This window comes from Oncorhynchus masou, chromosome 6, assembly GCF_036934945.1.
Source record: "Oncorhynchus masou masou isolate Uvic2021 chromosome 6, UVic_Omas_1.1, whole genome shotgun sequence".
NCBI classification, from domain to species: Eukaryota; Metazoa; Chordata; class Actinopteri; order Salmoniformes; family Salmonidae; genus Oncorhynchus; species Oncorhynchus masou.
Genome location: NC_088217.1, coordinates 5917606 through 5942195, shown reverse-complemented (window position 1 = coordinate 5942195; position 24590 = coordinate 5917606). Strand labels below are relative to the sequence as shown.

At 45.8% G+C, this 24590-nt stretch overlaps 1 protein-coding gene across 4 annotated transcripts in view; it reads left to right on the top strand.

Moving 5' to 3' along the window:
* vgll4b (vestigial-like family member 4b) overlaps nt 1-24211 on the top strand; it is a 111826-nt gene extending 87615 nt beyond the window's left edge. For all 4 annotated transcript variants that reach the window (XM_064967464.1, XM_064967466.1, XM_064967465.1 and 1 more), the window contains 3 exons: nt 13329-13569; nt 13695-13836; nt 17198-24211. In XM_064967464.1, coding sequence (XP_064823536.1) covers nt 13329-13569; nt 13695-13836; nt 17198-17445 — 631 coding nt within the window. In that variant the 3' untranslated portion in view covers nt 17446-24211. The remainder of the gene's footprint in view (nt 1-13328; nt 13570-13694; nt 13837-17197) is intronic.
* Nucleotides 24212-24590: the final 379 nt, after the last annotated feature.

The window sequence follows — 24590 nt, the reverse complement described above, 5'->3', positions numbered from 1 at the left end:
TTGTGTTTGTGAACAGAGTCTCAGAACCAGATGGCTGAGGGGACTCTTCTCTAGGCTCATCTCTCTGTAGGTGAGGGCTCTGTGGGGTCTGTTTGTGTTTGTGAACAGAGTCTCAGAACCAGGTGGCTGAGGGGACTCTTCTCTAGGTTCATCTCTTTCTCTACGTGAGGGATTTGTTGTGTAATGTGTGGGCATCACTTCCCTTTAGATGTTTGTAGAATTGAACAGCTCTTTTGGATGTAAATAACTAGTGTGTATCGTCCTAATTCTGCTGTGTATTGTTTGGGGTTTTGCGTTGTACACAAAGTATATTTTTACAGAATTCTGCATACAGACTCTCAATTGTGCGTTTGTCCCATTTTGTAGTAGATTCTTAGTTGGTGAGTGGACCACATACCTCACAACAACAGAGGGAAATGGGTTCGATAACGGATGGTGAAGAGTTTTTAGCCAGATCCTAATGTTGAGTTTTATGTTCATTTTGATGTCATAGAAAGCCCTTCTTGCCTCGTCTCTCAGATCGTTCACAGGAAGTTACCTGTGGTGTTGATGCTTATGCCAAAGTAGGTGCAATTCTTTGTGTGCTCTCTATATACAGGGTGTTACGGTACAGAGTCAATGTGGAGGCTATATACAGGTTGTTACGGTACAGAGTCAATGTGGAGGCTATATACAGGGTGTTACGGTACAGAGTCAATGTGGAGGCTATATACAGGGTGTTACGGTACAGAGTCAATGTGGAGGCTATATACAGGGTGTTACGGTACAGAGTCAATGTGGAGGCTATATACAGGGTGTTACGGTACAGAGTCAATGTGGAGGCTATAAACAGGGGGTACTGGTACAGAGTCAATGTGGAGGCTATATACAGGGGGTACTGGTACAGAGTCAATGTGGAGGCTATAAACAGGGGTTACTGGTACAGAGTCAATGTGGAGGCTATATACAGGGGGTACCGGTACAGAGTCAATGTGGAGGCTATATACAGGGGGTACCGGTACAGAGTCAATGTGGAGGCTATATACAGGGGGTACCGGTACAGAGTCAATGTGGAGGCTATATACAGGGGGTACCGGTACAGAGTCAATGTGGAGGCTATATACAGGGGGTACCGGTACAGAGTCAATGTGGAGGCTATATACAGGGGGTACCGGTACAGAGTCAATGTGGAGGCTATATACAGGGGGTACCGGTACAGAGTCAATGTGGAGGCTATATACATGGTATTACGGTACAGAGTCAATGTGGAGGCTATATACAGGGGGTACCGGTACAGAGTCAATGTGGAGGCTATATACAGGGGGTACTGGTACAAAGTCAATGTGGAGGCTATATACAGGGGGTACCGGTACAGAGTCAATGTGGAGACTATATACACTGTGGTATTTCACATAGTTGATATGGGAGTTCAAAATCGGGTTTGTTTTCGAATTCTTTGTGGATCTGTGTTATCTGAGGGAAATATGTCTCTCTAATATGGTCATACATTTGGCAGGAGGTTAGGAAGTGCAGCTCAGTTTCCACCTCATTTTGTGGGCAGTGTGCACATAGGCCGCCGTAGGCAGACCTGACAGGCTTTCTCAATAGCAAGGCTATGCTCACTAAGTCTGTTCATAGTCAACAATTTGCTTTCTTTTAGGTGGTTATAGAATTGAATTTAACGGCTCTTTTCTGTATTTTGATAATTAGTGGGTATTCTGCTCTGCATGCAGAATGTCAATTTAGTGTTCTCCCTTGTGACCTCATAAAGGGCAATGGGCTCTATGACTGATTCAAGTATTTTTTGCCAGATCGGTATGTCAAATTGTATGTTCCTTTTGATGGCATAGAAGTCCCTTGTTGCCTTTTGTCTCAGATCGTTCACAGCTTTGTGGAAGTTACCTGTGGCGCTGATGTTTAGGCCGAGGTAGGCATTGTTTTTTGTGTGTTCAAGGGCAACGGTGTCTAGATGGAATTTGTATTTGTAGTCCTGGTGACTGGACCTTTTTTGGAACACCATTATTTTGGTCTTACTGAGATTTACTGTCAGGGCCCAGGTCTGACAGAATCTGTGCAGAAGATCTAGGTGCTGCTGTAGGCCCTCCTTGGTTGGGGACAGATCTAGGTGCTGCTGTAGACCCTCCTTGGTTGGGGACAGATCTAGGTGCTGCTTTAGGCCCTCCTTGGTTAGGGACAGATCTAGGTGCTGCTGTAGACCCTCCTTGGTTGGGGACAGATCTAGGTGCTGCTGTAGACCCTCCTTGGTTGGGGACAGATCTAGGTGCTGCTTTAGGCCCTCCTTGGTTGGGGACAGATCTAGGTGCTGCTGTAGGCCCTCCTTGGTTGGGGACAGATCTAGGTGCTGCTGTAGACCCTCCTTGGTTGGGGACAGATCTAGGTGCTGCTGTAGACCCTCCTTGGTTGGGGACAGATCTAGGTGCTGCTTTAGGCCCTCCTTGGTTGGGGACAGATCTAGGTGCTGCTGTAGGCCCTCCTTGGTTGGGGACAGATCTAGGTGCTGCTGTAGGCCCTCCTTGGTTGGGGACAGAAGCACCAGATCATCAGCAAACAGTAGACGTTTGATTCTAGTAGCGTGAGGCCGGGTGCTGCAGGCTGTTCTAGTGCCAATTCGTTGATATATATGTTGAAGAGGGTGGGGCTTAAGCTGCATCCCTGTCTTACCCCACAGACCCAAGGATATAAATATGTGTGTTTTTATTGCTCATTTTTCCTGCGCACTTGGTGTTTTGTTTTACTTTGTCATATGCTAAACCCCCAAAACCGCTTTTCATCCATTTGTATAGCATAGCCTCATGCCATTTGTATAGCATAGCCTCATGCCATTTTCATAGCATAGCCTCATGCCATTTTCATAGCATAGCCTCGTGCCATTTGTATAGCATAGCCTCATGCCATTTTCATAGCATACCCTCATGCCAATCAAACGTGTTTATTTTTTTAATAAGGGTGTGCATGGTGTATACGTGGTCTGTAGTACAGTCTTTTTCCCCCCTCTCTTTCTGAAGTTAAGTTAAGTTAAACGTCAGGAAATGTCTTACTATTGCTGCTGAGGTGAGGTAGGTTTTTGTCTCCAAGCAGTGAAAGGTTTAGTAGGAAACCGAATACTACAACTTGCCTAGATTAGACCCTCTGTTTTCCCTCCCTCCCTTCCCCAGACAGCGCCTTGCCAAGTTTGGGAGGCCCCAGGCAGTCTTTCTAGTGGGAGGATGCTGGGTTGGATTCTTGACAAAGATTAAAGTTGGACTAGCCACCCCCTAAAAACCTCCCAGCCTTCCTTATACCCCAGCCAGCCACAGCTCTCCCTGTCCACACCCCATTCACAACCCTCTTCAATCAAAACAAATGCAGCTTCATGTTTTCACATGCATTTGATTTAAATACTTCTAACACTTTTCTGTAAAGGTTGGCGTGAAGGGGGGAGGGGGACGTGATGTCTCCCCTCTTCTGTGGTCTGCTGCTTCAGCTCGCTGGGTGAAGTGGAAGAGCTCAGGTAGAAACCGAGACAGAAACATGTTGAGACTCCTCTCTCTAGGGAACCCGAATAACATGGAGGGGGTACTCTCCGTACTCTACTTAACTCTGCTCTACTCTCCGTACTCTACTTAACTCTGCTCTACTCTCCGTACTCTACTTAACTCTGCTCTACTCTCCGTACTCTACTTAACTCTGCTCTACTCTCCGTACTCTACTTAACTCTGCTCTACTCTCCGTACTCTACTTAACTCTGCTCTACTCTCCGTACTCTACTTAACTCTGCTCTACTCTCCGTACTCTACTTAACTCTGCTCTACTCTCCGTACTCTACTTAACTCTGCTCTACTCTCCGTACTCTACTTAACTCTGCTCTACTCTCCGTACTCTACTTAACTCTGCTCTACTCTCCGTACTCTACTTAACTCTGCTCTACTCTCCGTACTCTACTTAACTCTGCTCTACTCTCAGTACTCTACTTAACTCTGCTCTATTCTCCGTACTCTACTTAACTCTGCTCTACTCTCCGTACTCTACTTAACTCTGCTCTACTCTCCGTACTCTACTTAACTCTGCTCTACTCTCCGTACTCTACTTAACTCTGCTCTACTCTCCGTACTCTACTTAACTCTGCTCTACTCTCCGTACTCTACTTAACTCTGCTCTACTCTCCGTACTCTACTTAACTCTGCTCTACTTACCCTCAGTACTCTACTTAACTCTGCTCTACTTACCCTCAGTACTCTACTTAACTCTGCTCTACTTACCCTCAGTACTCTACTTAACTCTGCTCTACTCTCCGTACTCTACTTAACTCTGCTCTACTTACCCTCAGTACTCTACTTAACTCTGCTCTACTTACCCTCAGTACTCTACTTAACTCTGCTCTACTTACCCTCAGTACTCTACTTAACTCTGCTCTACTCTCCGTACTCTACTTAACTCTGCTCTACTCTCCGTACTCTACTTAACTCTGCTCTACTCTCAGTACTCTACTTAACTCTGCTCTACTCTCCGTACTCTACTTAACTCTGCTCTACTCTCCGTACTCTACTTAACTCTGCTCTACTCTCCGTACTCTACTTAACTCTGCTCTACTCTCCGTACTCTACTTAACTCTGCTCTACTCTCCGTACTCTACTTAACTCTGCTCTACTCTCCGTACTCTACTTAACTCTGCTCTACTCTCCGTACTCTACTTAACTCTGCTCTACTCTCCGTACTCTACTTAACTCTGCTCTACTCTCCGTACTCTACTTAACTCTGCTCTACTCTCTGTACTCTACTTAACTCTGCTCTACTCTCCGTACTCTACTTAACTCTGCTCTACTCTCCGTACTCTACTTAACTCTGCTCTACTCTCCGTACTCTACTTAACTCTGCTCTACTCTCCGTACTCTACTTAACTCTGCTCTACTCTCCGTACTCTACTTAACTCTGCTCTACTCTCCGTACTCTACTTAACTCTGCTCTACTCTCCGTACTCTACTTAACTCTGCTCTACTCTCCGTACTCTACTTAACTCTGCTCTACTCTACTTAACTCTGCTCTACTCTCCGTACTCTACTTAACTCTGCTCTACTCTCCGTACTCTACTTAACTCTGCTCTACCCACCCTCAGTACTCTACTTACCCTCAGTACTCTACTTACCCTCAGTACTCTACTTACCCTCTGTACTCTACTTACCCTCTGTACTCTACTTACCCTCTGTACTCTACTTAACTCTACTTACCCTCTGTACTCTACTTACCCTCAGTACTCTACTTACCCTCTGTACTCTACTTACCCTCAGTACTCTACTTACCCTCAGTACTCTACTTACCCTCTGTACTCTACTTACCCTCTGTACTCTACTTAACTCTACTTACCCTCAGTACTCTACTTAACTCTGCTCTACTCTCCGTACTCTACTTAACTCTGCTCTACTCTCCGTACTCTACTTAACTCTGCTCTACTCTCCGTACTCTACTTAACTCTGCTCTACTCTCCGTACTCTACTTAACTCTGCTCTACTCTCCGTACTCTACTTAACTCTGCTCTACCCACCCTCAGTACTCTACTTACCCTCTGTACTCTACTTACCCTCAGTACTCTACTTACCCTCTGTACTCTACTTACCCTCTGTACTCTACTTAACTCTACTTACCCTCAGTACTCTACTTACCCTCAGTACTCTACTTACCCTCTGTACTCTACTTACCCTCTGTACTCTACTTACCCTCTGTACTCTACTTACCCTCAGTACTCTACTTACCCTCTGTACTCTACTTACCCTCTGTACTCTACTTACCCTCTGTACTCTACTTACCCTCTGTACTCTACTTACCCTCTGTACTCTACTTACCCTCTGTACTCTACTTACCCTCTGTACTCTACTTAACTCTACTTACCCTCAGTACTCTACTTACCCTCTGTACTCTACTTACCCTCTGTACTCTACTTACCCTCTGTACTCTACTTACCCTCTGTACTCTACTTACCCTCTGTACTCTACTTAACTCTACTTACCCTCAGTACTCTACTTACCCTCTGTACTCTACTTAACTCTACTTACCCTCTGTACTCTACTTACCCTCTGTACTCTACTTACCCTCAGTACTCTACTTACCCTCAGTACTCTACTTACCCTCTGTACTCTACTTAACTCTACTTACCCTCAGTACTCTACTTACCCTCTGTACTCTACTTAACTCTACTTACCCTCAGTACTCTACTTACCCTCAGTACTCTACTTACCCTCAGTACTCTACTTACCCTCAGTACTCTACTTACCCTCAGTACTCTACTTACCCTCTGTACTCTACTTACCCTCTGTACTCTACTTACCCTCTGTACTCTACTTAACTCTACTTACCCTCAGTACTCTACTTACCCTCAGTACTCTACTTACCCTCTGTACTCTACTTAACTCTACTTACCCTCAGTACTCTACTTACCCTCTGTACTCTACTTAACTCTACTTACCCTCTGTACTCTACTTACCCTCTGTACTCTACTTACCCTCTGTACTCTACTTACCCTCAGTACTCTACTTACCCTCAGTACTCTACTTACCCTCTGTACTCTACTTAACTCTACTTACCCTCAGTACTCTACTTACCCTCTGTACTCTACTTAACTCTACTTACCCTCAGTACTCTACTTACCCTCAGTACTCTACTTACCCTCTGTACTCTACTTACCCTCTGTACTCTACTTACCCTCAGTACTCTACTTACCCTCAGTACTCTACTTACCCTCAGTACTCTACTTACCCTCAGTACTCTACTTACCCTCTGTACTCTACTTACCCTCTGTACTCTACTTACCCTCTGTACTCTACTTAACTCTACTTACCCTCAGTACTCTACTTACCCTCAGTACTCTACTTACCCTCTGTACTCTACTTAACTCTACTTACCCTCAGTACTCTACTTACCCTCTGTACTCTACTTACCCTCTGTACTCTACTTACCCTCAGTACTCTACTTACCCTCAGTACTCTACTTACCCTCTGTACTCTACTTAACTCTACTTACCCTCAGTACTCTACTTACCCTCTGTACTCTACTTAACTCTACTTACCCTCAGTACTCTACTTACCCTCAGTACTCTACTTACCCTCTGTACTCTACTTACCCTCAGTACTCTACTTACCCTCAGTACTCTACTTACCCTCAGTACTCTACTTACCCTCAGTACTCTACTTACCCTCTGTACTCTACTTACCCTCTGTACTCTACTTACCCTCTGTACTCTACTTACCCTCTGTACTCTACTTACCCTCTGTACTCTACTTAACTCTACTTACCCTCAGTACTCTACTTACCCTCTGTACTCTACTTAACTCTACTTACCCTCTGTACTCTACTTACCCTCTGTACTCTACTTACCCTCAGTACTCTACTTACCCTCAGTACTCTACTTACCCTCTGTACTCTACTTAACTCTACTTACCCTCAGTACTCTACTTACCCTCTGTACTCTACTTAACTCTACTTACCCTCAGTACTCTACTTACCCTCAGTACTCTACTTACCCTCTGTACTCTACTTACCCTCAGTACTCTACTTACCCTCAGTACTCTACTTACCCTCAGTACTCTACTTACCCTCAGTACTCTACTTACCCTCTGTACTCTACTTACCCTCTGTACTCTACTTACCCTCTGTACTCTACTTAACTCTACTTACCCTCAGTACTCTACTTACCCTCAGTACTCTACTTACCCTCTGTACTCTACTTAACTCTACTTACCCTCAGTACTCTACTTACCCTCTGTACTCTACTTAACTCTACTTACCCTCTGTACTCTACTTACCCTCTGTACTCTACTTACCCTCTGTACTCTACTTACCCTCAGTACTCTACTTACCCTCAGTACTCTACTTACCCTCTGTACTCTACTTAACTCTACTTACCCTCAGTACTCTACTTACCCTCTGTACTCTACTTAACTCTACTTACCCTCAGTACTCTACTTACCCTCAGTACTCTACTTACCCTCTGTACTCTACTTACCCTCAGTACTCTACTTACCCTCAGTACTCTACTTACCCTCAGTACTCTACTTACCCTCAGTACTCTACTTACCCTCTGTACTCTACTTACCCTCTGTACTCTACTTACCCTCTGTACTCTACTTAACTCTACTTACCCTCAGTACTCTACTTACCCTCAGTACTCTACTTACCCTCTGTACTCTACTTAACTCTACTTACCCTCAGTACTCTACTTACCCTCTGTACTCTACTTACCCTCTGTACTCTAATTACCCTCTGTACTCTACTTAACTCTACTTACCCTCAGTACTCTACTTACCCTCAGTACTCTACTTACCCTCTGTACTCTACTTACCCTCAGTACTCTACTTACCCTCTGTACTCTACTTAACTCTACTTACCCTCAGTACTCTACTTACCCTCAGTACTCTACTTACCCTCTGTACTCTACTTACCCTCAGTACTCTACTTACCCTCTGTACTCTACTTACCCTCTGTACTCTACTTAACTCTACTTACCCTCAGTACTCTACTTACCCTCTGTACTCTACTTAACTCTACTTACCCTCAGTACTCTACTTACCCTCAGTACTCTACTTACCCTCAGTACTCTACTTACCCTCTGTACTCTACTTACCCTCTGTACTCTACTTACCCTCAGTACTCTACTTACCCTCTGTACTCTACTTAACTCTACTTACCCTCTGTACTCTACTTACCCTCTGTACTCTACTTACCCTCTGTACTCTACTTACCCTCTGTACTCTACTTACCCTCAGTACTCTACTTACCCTCTGTACTCTACTTAACTATACTTACCCTCAGTACTCTACTTACCCTCTGTACTCTACTTACCCTCAGTACTCTACTTACCCTCAGTACTCTACTTACCCTCAGTACTCTACTTACCCTCTGTACTCTACTTAACTCTACTTACCCTCAGTACTCTACTTACCCTCAGTACTCTACTTACCCTCTGTACTCTACTTACCCTCAGTACTCTACTTACCCTCTGTACTCTACTTACCCTCTGTACTCTACTTACCCTCAGTACTCTACTTACCCTCAGTACTCTACTTACCCTCTGTACTCTACTTAACTCTACTTACCCTCTGTACTCTACTTAACTCTACTTACCCTCTGTACTCTACTTAACTCTACTTACCCTCAGTACTCTACTTAACTCTGCTATTTTAATCTAAACTGGGAGGTTATTTTAATGTGGTGCTAAACATTGACAGCAACAAACTCCAGTTGTTGGAAATCTTTTCATGGACAGGTCTGTATTTGAGCCTTTAGTCTAACCAATATGGTAGAAGAACAAACAGAATGCATTATTTTGAGAGCAAGTCAAGTCTCCTCCACCAAACTGAAGCTAGTTGGTGGCTGTTGACTCGTAGGGACCCATCCTAAAGACAGAGGAAGCATGCTGGGGAGGTGTACTGAGCGAGGAGGCTGAGAGTGTAGCCCAGTTTACTACTCGTAGAAATACCCTGGAAACTACAGAAAGTAGGAGAGAGCGGGGGAGGGGAAGGAAGCACTCAGTTAATTCTCTCATTGCTCGTGTCACATGTATGTACTACCCCTCTCTCTCTCTACACACCCCTCTCTCTACACCCCCCTCTCTCTCTCTCTACACCCCCCCTCTCTCTCTCTCTACACCCCCCTCCTCTCTCTCTCTCTCTACACACCCCTCTCTCTACACCCCCCCCTCTCTCTCTCTACACACCCCTCTCTCTACACCCCTCCTCTCTCTCTCTCTACACCCCCCTCCTCTCTCTCTCTACACACCCCTCTCTCTACACCCCCCCTCTCTCTCTACACACCCCTCTCTACACCCCCCTCTCTCTCTCTACACACCCCTCTTTCTACACCCCCCTCTCTCTCTCTACACCCCCTCTCTCTCTCTCTCTCTCTCTCTCTACACCCCCTCCTCTCTCTCTCTCTACACCCCCACTCTCTCTCTCTCTACACCCCCACTCTCTCTCTCTCTCTACACCCCCACTCTCTCTCTCTCTCTACACCCCCACTCTCTCTCGCTACACCCCCACTCTCTCTCTCTCTCTACACCCCCACTCTCTCTCTCTCTCTCTCTCTCTCTCTATACCCCCCTCTCTCTCTCTATACCCCCCTCTCTCTCTCTATACCCCCCTCTCTCTCTCTATACCCCCCCTCTCTCTCTCTATACCCCCCCTCTCTCTCTCTCTATACCCCCCCTCTCTCTCTCTCTCTATACCCCCTCTCTCTCTCTCTCTACACCCCCCCTCTCTCTATACCCCCCTCTCTCTCTACACCCCCCCTCTCTCTCTCTACACACCCCCCCTCTCTCTCTACACACACCCCCCTCTCTCTCTCTACACACACCCCCTCTCTCTCTCTACACACACCCCCCTCTCTCTCTACACACACCCCCTCTCTCTCTCTACACACACCCCCCTCTCTCTCTACACCCCCTCCTCTCTCTCTCTCTACACCCCCCTCTCTCTCTACACCCCTCCTCTCTCTCTCTCTACACACCCCTCTCTCTACACCCCCTCTCTCTCTCTACACCCCCCTCTCTCTCTCTCTCTCTCTCTACACCCCCTCCTCTCTCTCTCTCTACACCCCCACTCTCTCTCTCTCTCTACACCCCCACTCTCTCTCTCTCTCTACACCCCCACTCTCTCTCTCTCTCTCTACACCCCCACTCTCTCTCTCTCTCTACACCCCCACTCTCTCTCTCTCTCTCTCTCTATACCCCCACTCTCTCTCTCTATACCCCCCCCCTCTCTCTCTCTATACCCCCCTCTCTCTCTCTATACCCCCTCTCTCTCTCTATACCCCCCCTCTCTCTCTCTCTACACCCCCCTCTCTCTCTATACCCCCCTCTCTCTACACCCCCCTCTCTCTCTCTCTACACACCCCCCCTCTCTCTCTCTACACACACCCCCTCTCTCTCTCTACACACCCCCCTCTCTCTCTCTACACACCCCCCTCTCTCTCTCACACCCCCCCCTCTCTCTCTCTACACACCCCCCCTCTCTCTCTCTCTACACACCCCTCTCTCTCTCTCTCTCTCTCTCTACACCCCCCCCCCCTCTCTCTCTACACCCCCCCTCTCTCTCTCTACACCCCCCTCTCTCTACTCTCTCTCTCTCTCTACACCCTCCCCACCCTCAGCTGACCAGATTTGTTACGTTGGTTATTTGTTATGTTGGTAAATAAAGTGGTAGATGTAACCGTGGACTGCCTGCAGATGTTTTCCTCAATACTCTCGTGTCCCAGTTCTGTAGTTGCCTTGTGGAAGAATAGACCTGCTTGGAGGATCTGTCGTATCATGTATCAATAGGGCTCATTGTAAACAGTGGTTTCCCTTGCCTTTCCCTAATGTTAACGTTCCCTTGTATCGTTGTGGTGGTGTTCTGAAATATAGCTGAACTGGTGTGTATTAAAGCAAGGGGTTCTCCAACCTCTCCTCGGGGGGAGCCCCCGGCCCCCAGGCTTCAAAAGCACTGTATTAAAGTAGAGTTGAACATGACCTTGACCTGGTGCAGTATGGGAGTGGTTTAATTATAATTATATATATTTTTAATTAAACCTTTATTTAACTAGGCTAGTTAAGAACAAATTCTCATTCTCATTAACGTGACGACTTCCTGTGACGTGACGACTTCCTGTGACGTGACGACTTCCTGTGACGTGACGACTTCCTGTGACGTGACGACTTCCTGTGACGTGACGACGTCCTGTGACGTGACGACTTCCTGTGACGTGACGACGTCCTGTGACGTGACGACTTCCTGTGACGTGACGACGTCCTGTGACGTGACGACTTCCTGTGACGTGACGACGTCCTGTGACGTGACGACTTCCTGTGACGTGACGGCGCCCTGTATCGTGACGGCGCCCTGTGACGTGACGGCGCCCTGTGACGTGACGGCGCCCTGTGACGTGACGGCGCCCTGTGACGTGACGGCGCCCTGTGACGTGACTTTCAATGCTGCAGAAATGTTTTGGTACCCTTCCCCAGATCTGTGCCTCGACACAATTCTGTCTCTGAGGATTCCTTCAACCTCAAGCCTTGGTTTTTGCTCTGACATGCACTGTCAACTGTGGGACCTTTATATAGACAGGTGTGTACCTTTCCAAATCATGTCCAATCATTTGAATTTACCACAGCAAATATTTCTAACAGTTTTTGCTTTGTCGTTATGAGGTATTGTGTGTACAAAGATTTGACTGAGTTACAGCCCAAACAGCACCAGTCAAGAGTTGAGACACCTATCTAGTAATTTCAGGGGTTTTTCTTTATTTTTTACATTGTAGAATAACAGTGAAGACATCAAAACTATGAAATAACACAATATGGAATCATGTAGTAACCAACAAAGTAAATAGATTTTAGATTATTCAAAGTAGCCACCCTTTCCCTTGATGACAGCTTTTGCAGACTCTTGGACTACCTGGTGCCAATAGCTGTGTTTCTATGACTACCTGGTGTCCATAGCTGTGTTGCTATGACTACCTGGCGTCCATAGCTGTGTTGCTGTGACTACCTGGTGCCCATAGCTGTGTTGCTGTGACTACCTGGTGCCCATAGCTGTGTTGCTGTGACTACCTGGCGCCCATAGCTGTGTTGCTGTGACTACCTGGTGTCCATAGCTGTGTTGCTGTGACTATCTGGTGTCCATAGCTGTGTTGCTGTGACTACCTGGTGTCCATAGCTGTGACTACCTGGCGTCCATAGCTGTGTTGCTGTGACTACCTGGTGTCCATAGCTGTGTTGCTATGACTACCTGGCGCCCATAGCTGTGACTACCTGGCGTCCATAGCTGTGTTGCTGTGACTACCTGGCGCCCATAGCTGTGTTGCTGTGACTACCTGGCGCCCATAGCTGTGTTGCTGTGACTACCTGGCGCCCATAGCTGTGTTGCTGTGACTACCTGGCGTCCATAGCTGTGTTGCTGTGACTACCTGGTGTCCATAGCTGTGTTGCTGTGACTACCTGGCGCCCATAGCTGTGTTGCTATGACTACCTGGTGTCCATAGCTGTGTTACTGTGACTACCTGGTGTCCATAGCTGGTGCTGTGACCTGACATCCATGTCCCTCCCCCTCTCCTCCTTCGTGTTCTCCTTCTCCTCGTACAATCTCCTCTTGTTCTCCTTCTCCTCGTACAATCTCCTCTTGTTCTTCTGGGTCCTCTTTCACCAGGCACCAAACAGAAGAAAACACTCAAACAGGGGGGACTACCTGAGCTCGTTCAACAAGAAGTGTAGAAATGTTTTTCGTTGCCCTATTGAATTACCTTTGTTCTCTGTCTGTCTTAGAGGGGTTGGAATAAAACAGACAAGTTTCCATTGGGCAATAAAAGGAATCTTCTCCTACTCTCTACAGAGGCAAGCCTTCCAACGGAAACTATCGTAGTTCCAAGGACCCAAGGGACCGCAGCCGCAGCCCCATAGAGAGAGCCGCCGCCCCCTCCATGGGTCTCCATGGCAACCACCACCTGTACGCCCCCCACCGCCACATGCCCTGCCTGGCCATGGACCAGCCTCTCGCCCTGACTAAAAACAACATGGACGCCGCCCGCACCCTCGCCATCTCGCCCACCGTCAGTCCTGTGGAACGCCAGCAGGTAGAGAGAGAGAGAGTCTTTCAAAGCTCAGAGCATGCAGGTAAAACGGTGTCTTCAAACCACATGCAAAATGCCTAAACGTGTGTGTGTGTGTGTGTGTGTGTGTGTGTGTGTGTGTGTTTTAGAATCGTCCGTCAGTGATAACGTGCGCTCCGGCCAACAACCGTAACTGTAACCTGCCTAACAACGGCTGTTCTAACAACCTGCCTAACAACGGCTGTTCCAACAACCTGCCTAACAACTACAGCAGGAGACCAGCCAGCAACTGTAAGTACCATACCATATTATACACATTATATGTACATGTATGCTATAAGTAGCATACTACTATGATATTATAAACATACTACTACCAGTACAGAACCACGAGATCTTGCCGACAGGTCGCCTCGCTTCGAGTCCTTAGGAAACTCTGCAGTATTTCGTTTTTTTTTTTTTTATGTATTATTTCTTACATTGTTACCCCAGGAAATCTTAACATACAGCCGGGAAGAACTACAGGATATAAGAGCGACGTGAACTTGCCAACATTATGACCAGGGAATATCTCTTTCCCGAAGCGGATCCTTTGTTCGGACCTCCACCCTGGACAGTGGATCTAATCCCAGAGGCCGATCCTTTGTTCGGACCTCCACCCTGGACAGTGGATCTAATCCCAGAGGCCGATCCTTTGTTCAGACCTCCACCCTGGACAGTGGATCTAATCCAAGAGGCCGATCCTTTGTTCAGACCTCCACCCTGGACAGTGGATCTAATCCCAGAGGCCGATCCTTTGTTCAGACCTCCACCCTGGACAGTGGATCTAATCCAAGAGGCCGATCCTTTGTTCAGACCTCCACCCTGGACAGTGGATCTAATCCCAGAGGCCGATCCTTTGTTCGGACCTCCACCCTGGACAGTGGATCTAATCCCAGAGGCCGATCCTTTGTTCAGACCTCCACCCTGGACAGTGGATCTAATCCCAGAGGCCGATCCTTTGTTCGGACCTCCACCCTGGACAGTGGATCTAATCCCAGAGGCCGATCCTTTGTTCGGACCTCCACCCTGGACAGTGGATCTAATCCCAGAGGCCGATCCTTTGTTCGGACCTCCACCCTGGACAGTGGATCTAATCCCAGAGGCCGATCCTTTGTTCAGACCTCCACCCTGGACAGTGGATCTAATCCCAGAGGCCGATCCTTTGTTCAGACCTCCACCCTGGACAGTGGATCTAATCCCAGAAGCCGACGCAAAACAACGTCGATGCAGAAGAGGCAGACGGCGCGGCCTCCTGGTCAGGCTCCGTAGACGTGCACATCGCCCACCGCTCCCGAGTATACTACTCACCAATGTCCAGTCTTTGGACAACAAGCTAGACGAAATTCGAGCAAGGGTTGCCTTCCAGAGAGACATCAGAGGTTGTAACAATCTCTGTTTCACAGAAACATGGCTCTCTCGGGATACATTGTCAGGCAACAGGCTTATCCATGCATCGCGTGCTGACAGAGATGAACACCTCTCTGGGAAGAGGAAGGGCGGGGTTGTATGCTTTATGATTAACTCATGGTGTAATTATAATAACGTACAGGAACACAAGTCCTTCTCCTCACCCGACCTAGAATTCCTTACAATCAAATGTCGGCCATATTATCTCCCGAGAGAATTCTCGTTGGTTATCATCACAGCTGTTTATATTCCCCATCAAGCAGACGGCCCTCAAGGAACTTCACTGGACTTCATGTAAACTGGAAACTGCATTTATTGTAGCTGGGGATTTTAACAAAGCAAATTTGAAAACAAGGCTACCTAAATTCTATCAGCATATTGATTGCAGCACTCGCGCTGGCACTACACTCGAACACTGCTACTATAACTTCCACGATGCATATGAGGCCCTCCCTCGCCCTCCCTTTGGGCAAATCCGACCACGACTCCATCTTGCTCCTACTGTCTTTATAGGCAGAAACTCAAACCGGTTGTATCCTTGACTAGAACCATTCGACACTGGTCTGACCAATAGGAATCCACTCTTTAAGATTGTTTTGATCACGCAGACTGGGATATGTTCCGGTCAGCCTCAGAGAATAACATTGATCTATACGCTGACTCAGTGAGTGAGTTTATATGGAAATGCATTGGAGATGATGTACCCACTGTGACTATTAAAACCTACCCTAACCAGAAACTGTGGATGGATGGCGGCATTCACGCAGAACTGAAAGTGCGAACCACCGCATTTGACCATGGAAAGAGGTCTGGGAATATAGCTGAATATAAATAGTGTAGTTATTCCCTCCGCAAGGCAATCAAAACAGAGAAATGCCGGTACAGGGACAAAGTGGAGTTGCAATTCAACGGCTCAGACACAAGACATATGTGGCAGGGTCTACAGGAAATCACGGACTACAAAAAGAAAATCAGCCACGTCACGGACGTCTCGCTTCCAGACAAACTAAACAACATCTTTGACTGCTTTGAGGATAATGCAGTGCCACCGTTGCGGCCCCCTAACAAGGACTGCGGCCCCTCCCCTCCTTCTCCGTGGCCGACGTGAGTAAGACATTTAAACGTGTTCACCCTCGCAAGGCTGCTGGTCCAGACATCATCCCTAGCTGCGTCCTCAGAGCATGCGCAAACCAGGTGTGGCTGGTGTGTTGACGGACATATTCAATCGCTCCCTATCCCAGTCTGCTGTCCCCACATGCTTCAAGATGTCCACCATTGTTCCTGTACCCAAGAATGACCACTTAGACTATTTACATTGTTTTTTGTTCACTGCTGCTAATCACGGTCTATGTATAGTCACTTTACCCCTACCTACAAATTACCGGTACTCCCTGTATATAGCCTTGTTATTGTTATGTAAATGTTGTTGTTACTTTTAATTACATTTTTTTCACTTGTTTAGTTAGAAAATATTTCTTGAACTGCGTTGTTGGTTAAGGGCTTGTGAGGAAACTTTTCACGGTAACTTTCCACCTGTTGTTTTCGGCGCATGTGACATACAAACTGATTTGAATTAAAGGACTCGTCATAGATATAACCGGTTTTAGCATGGACATTACCATCGAGGGCTTCCACCATTTTAAAGTAGTCAACTGGGTGGGGATTCAAATGTGTTGGGAGCGATCGGCCAAGGATCAGAGAGCAGAGTCTTCTTCAAAGTGGGTTGCCTATGGCAACGGCTATAAGCTATATCACCGCCATCTAGTGGCCACAAGAGTTAGTTCAGGATTCCAGCACAGCGGGTGGCATTAAATCACCAATGTAAAGCTTTTATGCTTTTTTTTTTCAAACACAAAGGAAGAAGGAAATTGACTACTTTTAAAATGGATATCGTCTCAATGAAGCTACCTTGGCTGTCAATATGCCATAATGACACAGATCCAAAGATGAGACCTCTATTTAAGTCTTAGTGTTCTATCCGTTTGTCCAGGGAAAAAAACACCAGATTGGACTGTTCCACGGCCAGCCGTTATGAACCAGGTCTCTCTGACAGTAGGCTGGTTTACCATGTTCTGCCTGCCGGGTCAATACATGTATAGTCCTGTAGCTGTAGTAGATTTAATGAACTGGCGTCTGTGTCGTTTGCTTCTTCCTCCTCTCTCCTCGCACAAAAGTGAAATGTCCTCTCCTCTTCTCTCTCCAGCCAATACGGTGTGTGTTGACCCAGTGATCGAGGAGCATTTCCGTCGCAGCCTGGGGAGGAACTACAAGCAGCCGGAACCCGTCACTAACTCTGTGTCCATCACCGGCTCTGTGGACGACCATTTCACCAAGGCCTTAGGAGAGACCTGGCTGCAGATCAAAGCCAAAGGAAGCTCCTCCTCCTCCCCTGACTCCTCCCCCAACAGTCACATGGTCAACCACAACCACTCCCCTTCGGTTGTGTCCTGAAGGGAGGAGCTAGAGTAGGCCAATCAGAGCCAGCTATAACCCGCCCTGTTCACTGTTACCACAGGGCTGGTTGACCCGCTACTGGGAGGGTATTGTTTGTTTTGCTCCAGCCCTACACTAACGCCATCTAACACACCTGGAGCAACTAATTTTAGATCAGGGTCGTATTCACTTCCTTTTCTGTTGTTAATTAGCTATAATGTGCACAAATGCATACGACCCTGCTTTATAACAGGGCTGGAGTAAAACCCTGCATCCTACAGTAGCTCTGTAGCTGGGATAGGGGGTTGGCCTTGGTCCCTGGTATGACTACCCTGAATGATTTTGGCCCCACAGAGAGCTGTGTATTTTAATAGCTAGCTATATAGCCATGTACATAGAGGATAGAGGGGCGTTTCCTTTTTGGCATTTAGTTGGATTGTATTATTTTGTTGAAGTAGGTTTGTGTTATTGGATGCCCAAAAAACGTTGACAAGAAAAGCGTTTGTTTCTATCCTATGGATTCTATATGGAGAAGCAGCTCAACCAACCACATGCCTTCGTTACCAAAGAGAACTCGGAATGCAAATCTGTCACCCCATAACAAAAGAAAAAGCCATTATTTTATTTCATCCATCTGATGCATTTCCCTTTCCATCTCTCTGGCACTCCACTGTAAAGTATCGTCTCCCGTCATCTACCCTCCTCCCCTGTCCTCCCATCTCCTCTTCTCTCCTCTCCTCTCCTCCCATCTTCTCCTCTCTCCTCTACCCTCCTCCTCTTCTCCCCTCTCCCATCTTCTCTCCTCTACCCCTCCTCTTCATCTCTCCTCCCATCTCCTCTACCCTCCTCCTATCCTCTCCCCTCCCATCTCCTCTTTTCTCCTCTACCCTCCCCCCTCCTCTCCTCCCATCTCCTCTTCTCTCCTCTACCCTCCTCCTATCCTCTCCTCCCATCTCCTCTTCTCTCCTCTACCCTCTGCCTATCCTCTCCTCTCTCCTCCCATCTCCTCTTCTCTCCTCTACCCTCCTCCACTCCTCTCCTCCCATCTTCTCTCCTCTACCCTCTTCTCTCCCCTCTCCTCTACCCTCCTCCCATCTTCTCTCCTCCTCTCCTCTCTCTTCTCTACCCTCCTCTCCTCCCATCTCCTCTCCTCTCCTCCCATCTCCTCTCTCTCCTCTACCCTCCTCTTCTCTTCCCTCCACTCCTCTTCTCTCCTCTCATCTCCTCTTCTCACCTCCTCTCTCCCCCCTTTTCTCCAGTTGTCTTGTATGTCAGTTACATGTGTACTTGAAAAGACAAGGCCGACTGATTTGCACTAATGTTGAGGGACCTGGGGTTGCATATCAACCTCACGATGGAGACGCTACACTCTACATGCTGATAACATACGCTATAACAATACTTTTATAAGTGTAGAGATTCGGTTCTGTGTCGTTGCATCATGTGGTCAAAACAGCCTTTTCTTTCTGGGGCGGAGATGAGAGATGGTGGAGCATCTTTCTCTATTCTAACAACTGGTCTGTTCTTTTTTATTTTCTATTTCTCATGAGGCATTTGTTGAATTAGGTACCATTTCGGATGCAACCAATGAGAGAGCTCTCTCTCTCTCTCTCTCTCTCTGCAGTGTGGTTGGTAGGTAGATTTGGGCTCTATGGTTTAGAATAGAGCTCCACTCTCTCTCTCTCTCTCTCTCTGCAGTGTGATTGGTAGGTAGATTTGGGCTCTATGGTTTAGAATAGAGCTTCTCTCTCTCTACAGTGTGGTTGGTAGGTAGATTTGGGCTCTATGGTTTAGAATAGAGCTTCTCTCTCTCTCTACAGTATGGTTGGTAGGTAGATTTGGGCTCTATGGTTTAGAATAGAGCTCCTCTCTCTCTCTCTCTCTACAGTGTGGTTGGTAGGTAGATTTGGGCTCTATGGTTTAGAATAGAGCTCCTCTCTCTCTCTCTCTCTCTACAGTGTGGTTGGTAGGTAGATTTGGGCTCTATGGTTTAGAATAGAGCTCCTCTCTCTCTCTCTCTACAGTGTGGTTGGTAGGTAGATTTGGGCTCTATGGTTTAGAATAGAGCTCCTCTCTCTCTTTCTCTACAGTGTGGTTGGTAGGTAGATTTGGGCTCTATGGTTTAGAATAGAGCTCCTCTCTCTCTACAGTGTGGTTGGTAGGTAGATTTGGCCTCTATGGTTTAGAATAGAGCTCCTCTTTCTCTCTCTACAGTGTGGTTGGTAGGTTATTTGGGCTCTATGGTTTAGAATAGAGCTCCTCTCTCTCTCTCTCTCTACAGTGTGGTTGGTAGGTAGATTTGGGCTCTATGGTTTAGAATAGAGCTCCTCTCTCTCTCTCTCTCTACAGTGTGGTTGGTAGGTAGATTTGGGCTCTATGGTTTAGAATAGAGCTCCTCTCTCTCTCTCTCTCTCTACAGTGTGGTTGGTAGGTAGATTTGGGCTCTATGGTTTAGAATAGAGCTCCTCTCTCTCTCTTTCTCTACAGTGTGGTTGGTAGGTAGATTTGGGCTCTATGGTTTAGAATAGAGCTCCTCTCTCTCTACAGTGTGGTTGGTAGGTAGATTTGGCCTCTATGGTTTAGAATAGAGCTCCTCTTTCTCTCTCTACAGTGTGGTTGGTAGGTTATTTGGGCTCTATGGTTTAGAATAGAGCTCCTCTCTCTGTCTCTCTACAGTGTGGTTGGTAGGTAGATTTGGGCTCTATGGTTTAGAATAGAGCTCCTCTCTCTCTACAGTGTGTTTGGTAGGTAGATTTGGGCTCTATGGTTTAGAATAGAGCTCCTCTCTCTCTCTCTACAGTGTGGTTGGTAGGTAGATTTGGGCTCTATGGTTTAGAATAGAGCTCCTCTCTCTCTACAGTGTGGTTGGTAGGTAGATTTGGGCTCTCTGGTTTAGAATAGAGCTCCTCTCTCTACAGTGTGGTTGGTAGGTAGATTTGGGCTCTCTGGTTTAGAATAGAGCTCCTCTCTCTACAGTGTGGTTGGTAGGTAGATTTGGGCTCTCTGGTTTAGAATAGAGCTCCTCTCTCTACAGTGTGGTTGGTAGGTAGATTTGGGCTCTCTGGTTTAGAATAGAGCTCCTCTCTCTACAGTGTGGTTGGTAGGTAGATTTGGGCTCTCTGGTTTAGAATAGAGCTCCTCTCTCTACAGTGTGGTTGGTAGGTAGATTTGGGCTCTATGGTTTCGAATAGAGCTCCTCTCTCTCTCTCTCTCTGCAGTGTAGTTGGTAGGTAGATTTGGGCTCTATGGTTTAGAATAGAGCTCCTCTCTCTCTCTGCAGTGTAGTTGGTAGGTAGATTTGGGCTCTATGGTTTCGAATAGAGCTCCTCTCTCTCTCTCTCTCTACAGTGTAGTTGGTAGGTAGATTTGGGCTCTATGGTTTGAAGGTTAGAACAAATAACCGTACAGAATAAGACATGTATGTTTTTAAATAGCTGGTATCTATTCATGTTAATTAGACATTTCAATCTTAATACTAGACTTTCTTCTAGTATTTGTGTTCAGTAATAATCGTATGTTTCACTTACTGCGGGTACAGTTGTACTCCATGTTATTATTTAGGTATCTTCAGTCATATTCTCTCTGGGAGCAGCCAGCTAGCCTGCTATACTGCTCTATCTGATCAGTTGGGAGTATAATCTGCAACGTTAACGTGACGTCTCTGCAACGTTAACGTGACGTCGCTGCAACGTTAACGTGACGTCGCTGCAACGTTAACGTGACGTCGCTGCAACGTTAACGTGACGTCGCTGCAACGTTAACGTGACGTCGCTGCAACGTTAACGTGACGTCGCTACAACGTTAACGTGACGTCGCTGCAACGTTAACGTGACGTCGCTACAACGTTAACGTGACGTCGCTGCAACGTTAACGTGACGTCGCTACAACGTTAACGTGACGTCTCTACAACGTTAACGTGACGTCTCTACAACGTTAACGTGACGTCGCTACAACGTTAACGTGACGTCGCTACAACGTTAACGTGACGTCGCTACAACGTTAACGTGACGTCGCTACAACGTTAACGTGACGTCGCTACAACGTTAACGTGACGTCGCTACAACGTTAACGTGACGTCGCTACAACGTTATTAATAATCCCTGGTACAGGATGCGACAGCGTTTTTGTGTGTTTTTTCATGACTGAATAAGAGAAAGGAATGAAACAACCAGCCAGAGAGATGGACCCAGACTCAACCACACGCTGATCAGGATTCTGTTGAGAAGGTTTCTTTCATTTAGTATTTTCGATGTTGTTTCTTCTTCTCTGATGAACAACTGTGTTGTGTAGTGGTAGATAGCGGTAGGTAGCGGTAGGTAGCTGTAATTAGCGGTAGGAAGCTGTAATTAGCGGTAGATAGCGGTAGGTAGCTGTAGGTAGCTGTAATTAGCGGTAGGTAGCTGTAATTAGCGGTAGGTAGCTGTAATTAGCGGTAGGTAGCTGTAATTAGCGGTAGGTAGCTGTAATTAGCGGTAGGTAGCTGTAATTAGCGGTAGGTAGCTGTAATTAGCGGTAGATAGCGGTAGGTAGCTGTAATTAGCGTTAGATAGCGGTAGGTAGCTGTAGGTAGCTGTAATTAGTGTTAGGTAGCGGTAGGTAGCTGTAGGTAGCTGTAATTAGCGGTAGGTAGCGGTAGTTAGTGGTAGGTAGGCTGCGGCGGGTTGTGAAACTGACTTGTTTTAATAACTCCTTTACTTCCTGTATCGAGACAGCAGACATTCCTTCCTGTAGGAAACCTAGTACAGGAGGTTCATTCTTCTCAGTATAGCTACTAACTTATTAACGGAAAGGTGGTGATTAAGGTTGTGAAATTCCAGAAATGGTTCCAAAATTCCCAGATTTCCCGGAAATTCCAGTTGGAAGATTCTGGAAAATTCAGAGATCCTCCAACCAACTAGAATTTCTGGGGGAAAAAGTCACTGGAAATGTACAACCCTAGTGGTGATTGATAACCTATGAGGTGCTAGAACATGATAAAGCTCTAAGGGTTTATGAAGCACTATCCATCTTAACGCTTTAAAACCCTTCATACGTGTCCTTACATTCCATCACCCCAACTCATATCCTTTTGGACATTTAGCATATTTACATTGACTAAAGCTACACTTCCTAAATGCTACCCCATTTCCTAGGCAGTGCCCTACGTTTGACCAGCCCTTCATCTCCTCAGAGGAAGACGAGCAGAAATGAGAGCCAAGGCCAGGCGGGCTTACATGGGAACGGACTCTTTTGACAATATACTCTTTTGGTGCTTTTCTCAAACGTGTCTGTCCAAAAGTAGTGCACTATGTAGGGAATAGGGAACCATTTGGGATGGAGCTGAAAACATATTCTCTGAGAGCCGGGATCCAGCTGCCAGTCAGCTGTTGTTATTGTTGTTGTTATTGACTTTTAATGTTTAATGAGTTTAGATGTAAAGAAACTCTTCTAATCTATAGTAGTTCATAACAGATGAATGATTGGTCTGTACTTTCTGTAAATGTCACGAGAAAATGTTTTATTTAGGCCATTGTGGTGAAATGAACTGTCATTTTTAATGCATGAACACAGAGGGAAGGGGACACTAGTGTCCTGAAGTCATTTATCCTAAAACACATTTCATTACCGTCACTAGGTAGTAGTAGGGTTGCTAATTTCTAATACCTTTTTCCTAAAAATTCCCAGGTTTTCTAAAAAAAAAACAAATCCCGGTTGGAAGGATTCCCAGGATCAGGAAAAGCAAAATCTGGGCGTTTTTGGGAAAGTTAACAGAACTTTGGAGTCTCTGACTTGTTCTGCTTCGGGCAACACAATTCCCTACACGGCTGTAGGAAAATCACTTCATGACAAACTCTTTTTTTTTTTATATAGGTAACTATAAGACCATCATTACGCTGTGCGTAACGAAATGTACAGAGAAGATAATCATAGGTATTTTTGGAGGATCAATGAATTTGTTAATGACATGTAGCTATTTAATTTCCCTTTCTTTCTTTTTGTCCAATCATGCATTTTTATAACTTTTTGTTTTTGGTGTAAAAAAAAGTTTTTTTTTTTTTTTTTTTTTTTTTTAGATGTTTTTTTAAAATATTTTTTAAAGGTTAAAGTGCAGGAACACCATTTATTATATGAAAACACTGCATTGATGATAGCCACTTGTGTATTTTGATGATAGCCACTTGTGTATTTTGATGATAGCCACTTGTGTATTTTGGCAGTTATAATGTAGCATAAAGGCTACTCATCAGACGGTCTACAAAGACATAACGGTTATGTCCCAACAATCACCGGATTCCCTATATAAGGAATTGTGTCATTTGTAACCAATCCTCTTTTATTTCAACCATTTGCCTCTTGAACAAAAATATATAGTTTGTTTGACTTCTTTTTGTGATCGAGAAATACCAGGTGTATAAAATAGCCAGATGGTCATCCAACCAATTTGGGATAAAGATGCTACTGTATTAGCTACGTTATTTAATGGAAGATCCCAGGAAGACTGGCTGTGTGCTTCCGCATCAATGATATGCATCCAAAATGTATATTGTACTAGTCAACAGCAGATACATAGGGAATTAGGTACCATTTCGGGTGCAACCAATGAGACACTAAATATTCCAGTTCCTTCACTTGGAATCTGCACCAACATTGTAGTGTTCTGTATTCTACTGTCCATGCTGTTAGTAAATCTGTGTTAAAACCTTCATTTTGTGGCTTTGTTCCTCCAACTAAAAAGGTTTTGGCAGGCCACCTTTTTTTGTACTTAAGTAGTATTGATGAACAATAAACTGCTCTTAAACCTCAAGTTGTGTCTCGGTCTGATCACTTATGCTATTTGGTTATAATATATATATATATACACTTAAGTACTTCACAACTGTTTTATATATATATATATATATAAACAGTTGTGAAGTACTTAAGTATAAATACTTTATAATACTACTTAAGTAAAGTACAGATACCCCCAAAATCTACTTAACTACTTATATTTTTGACAACTGTTTTACTTCACTACATTCCTGAAGAAAATAATGTACTTTTTACTCCATACATTTCCTCTGACACCCAAAAGTACTCGTTACATTTTGAATGCTTAGCAGGACAGGACATTTTAAAAATCGATGCACTTATCAAGAGAATATCCCTGGGCATCCCCCTACTGCCTGTGATCTGGTGGACTC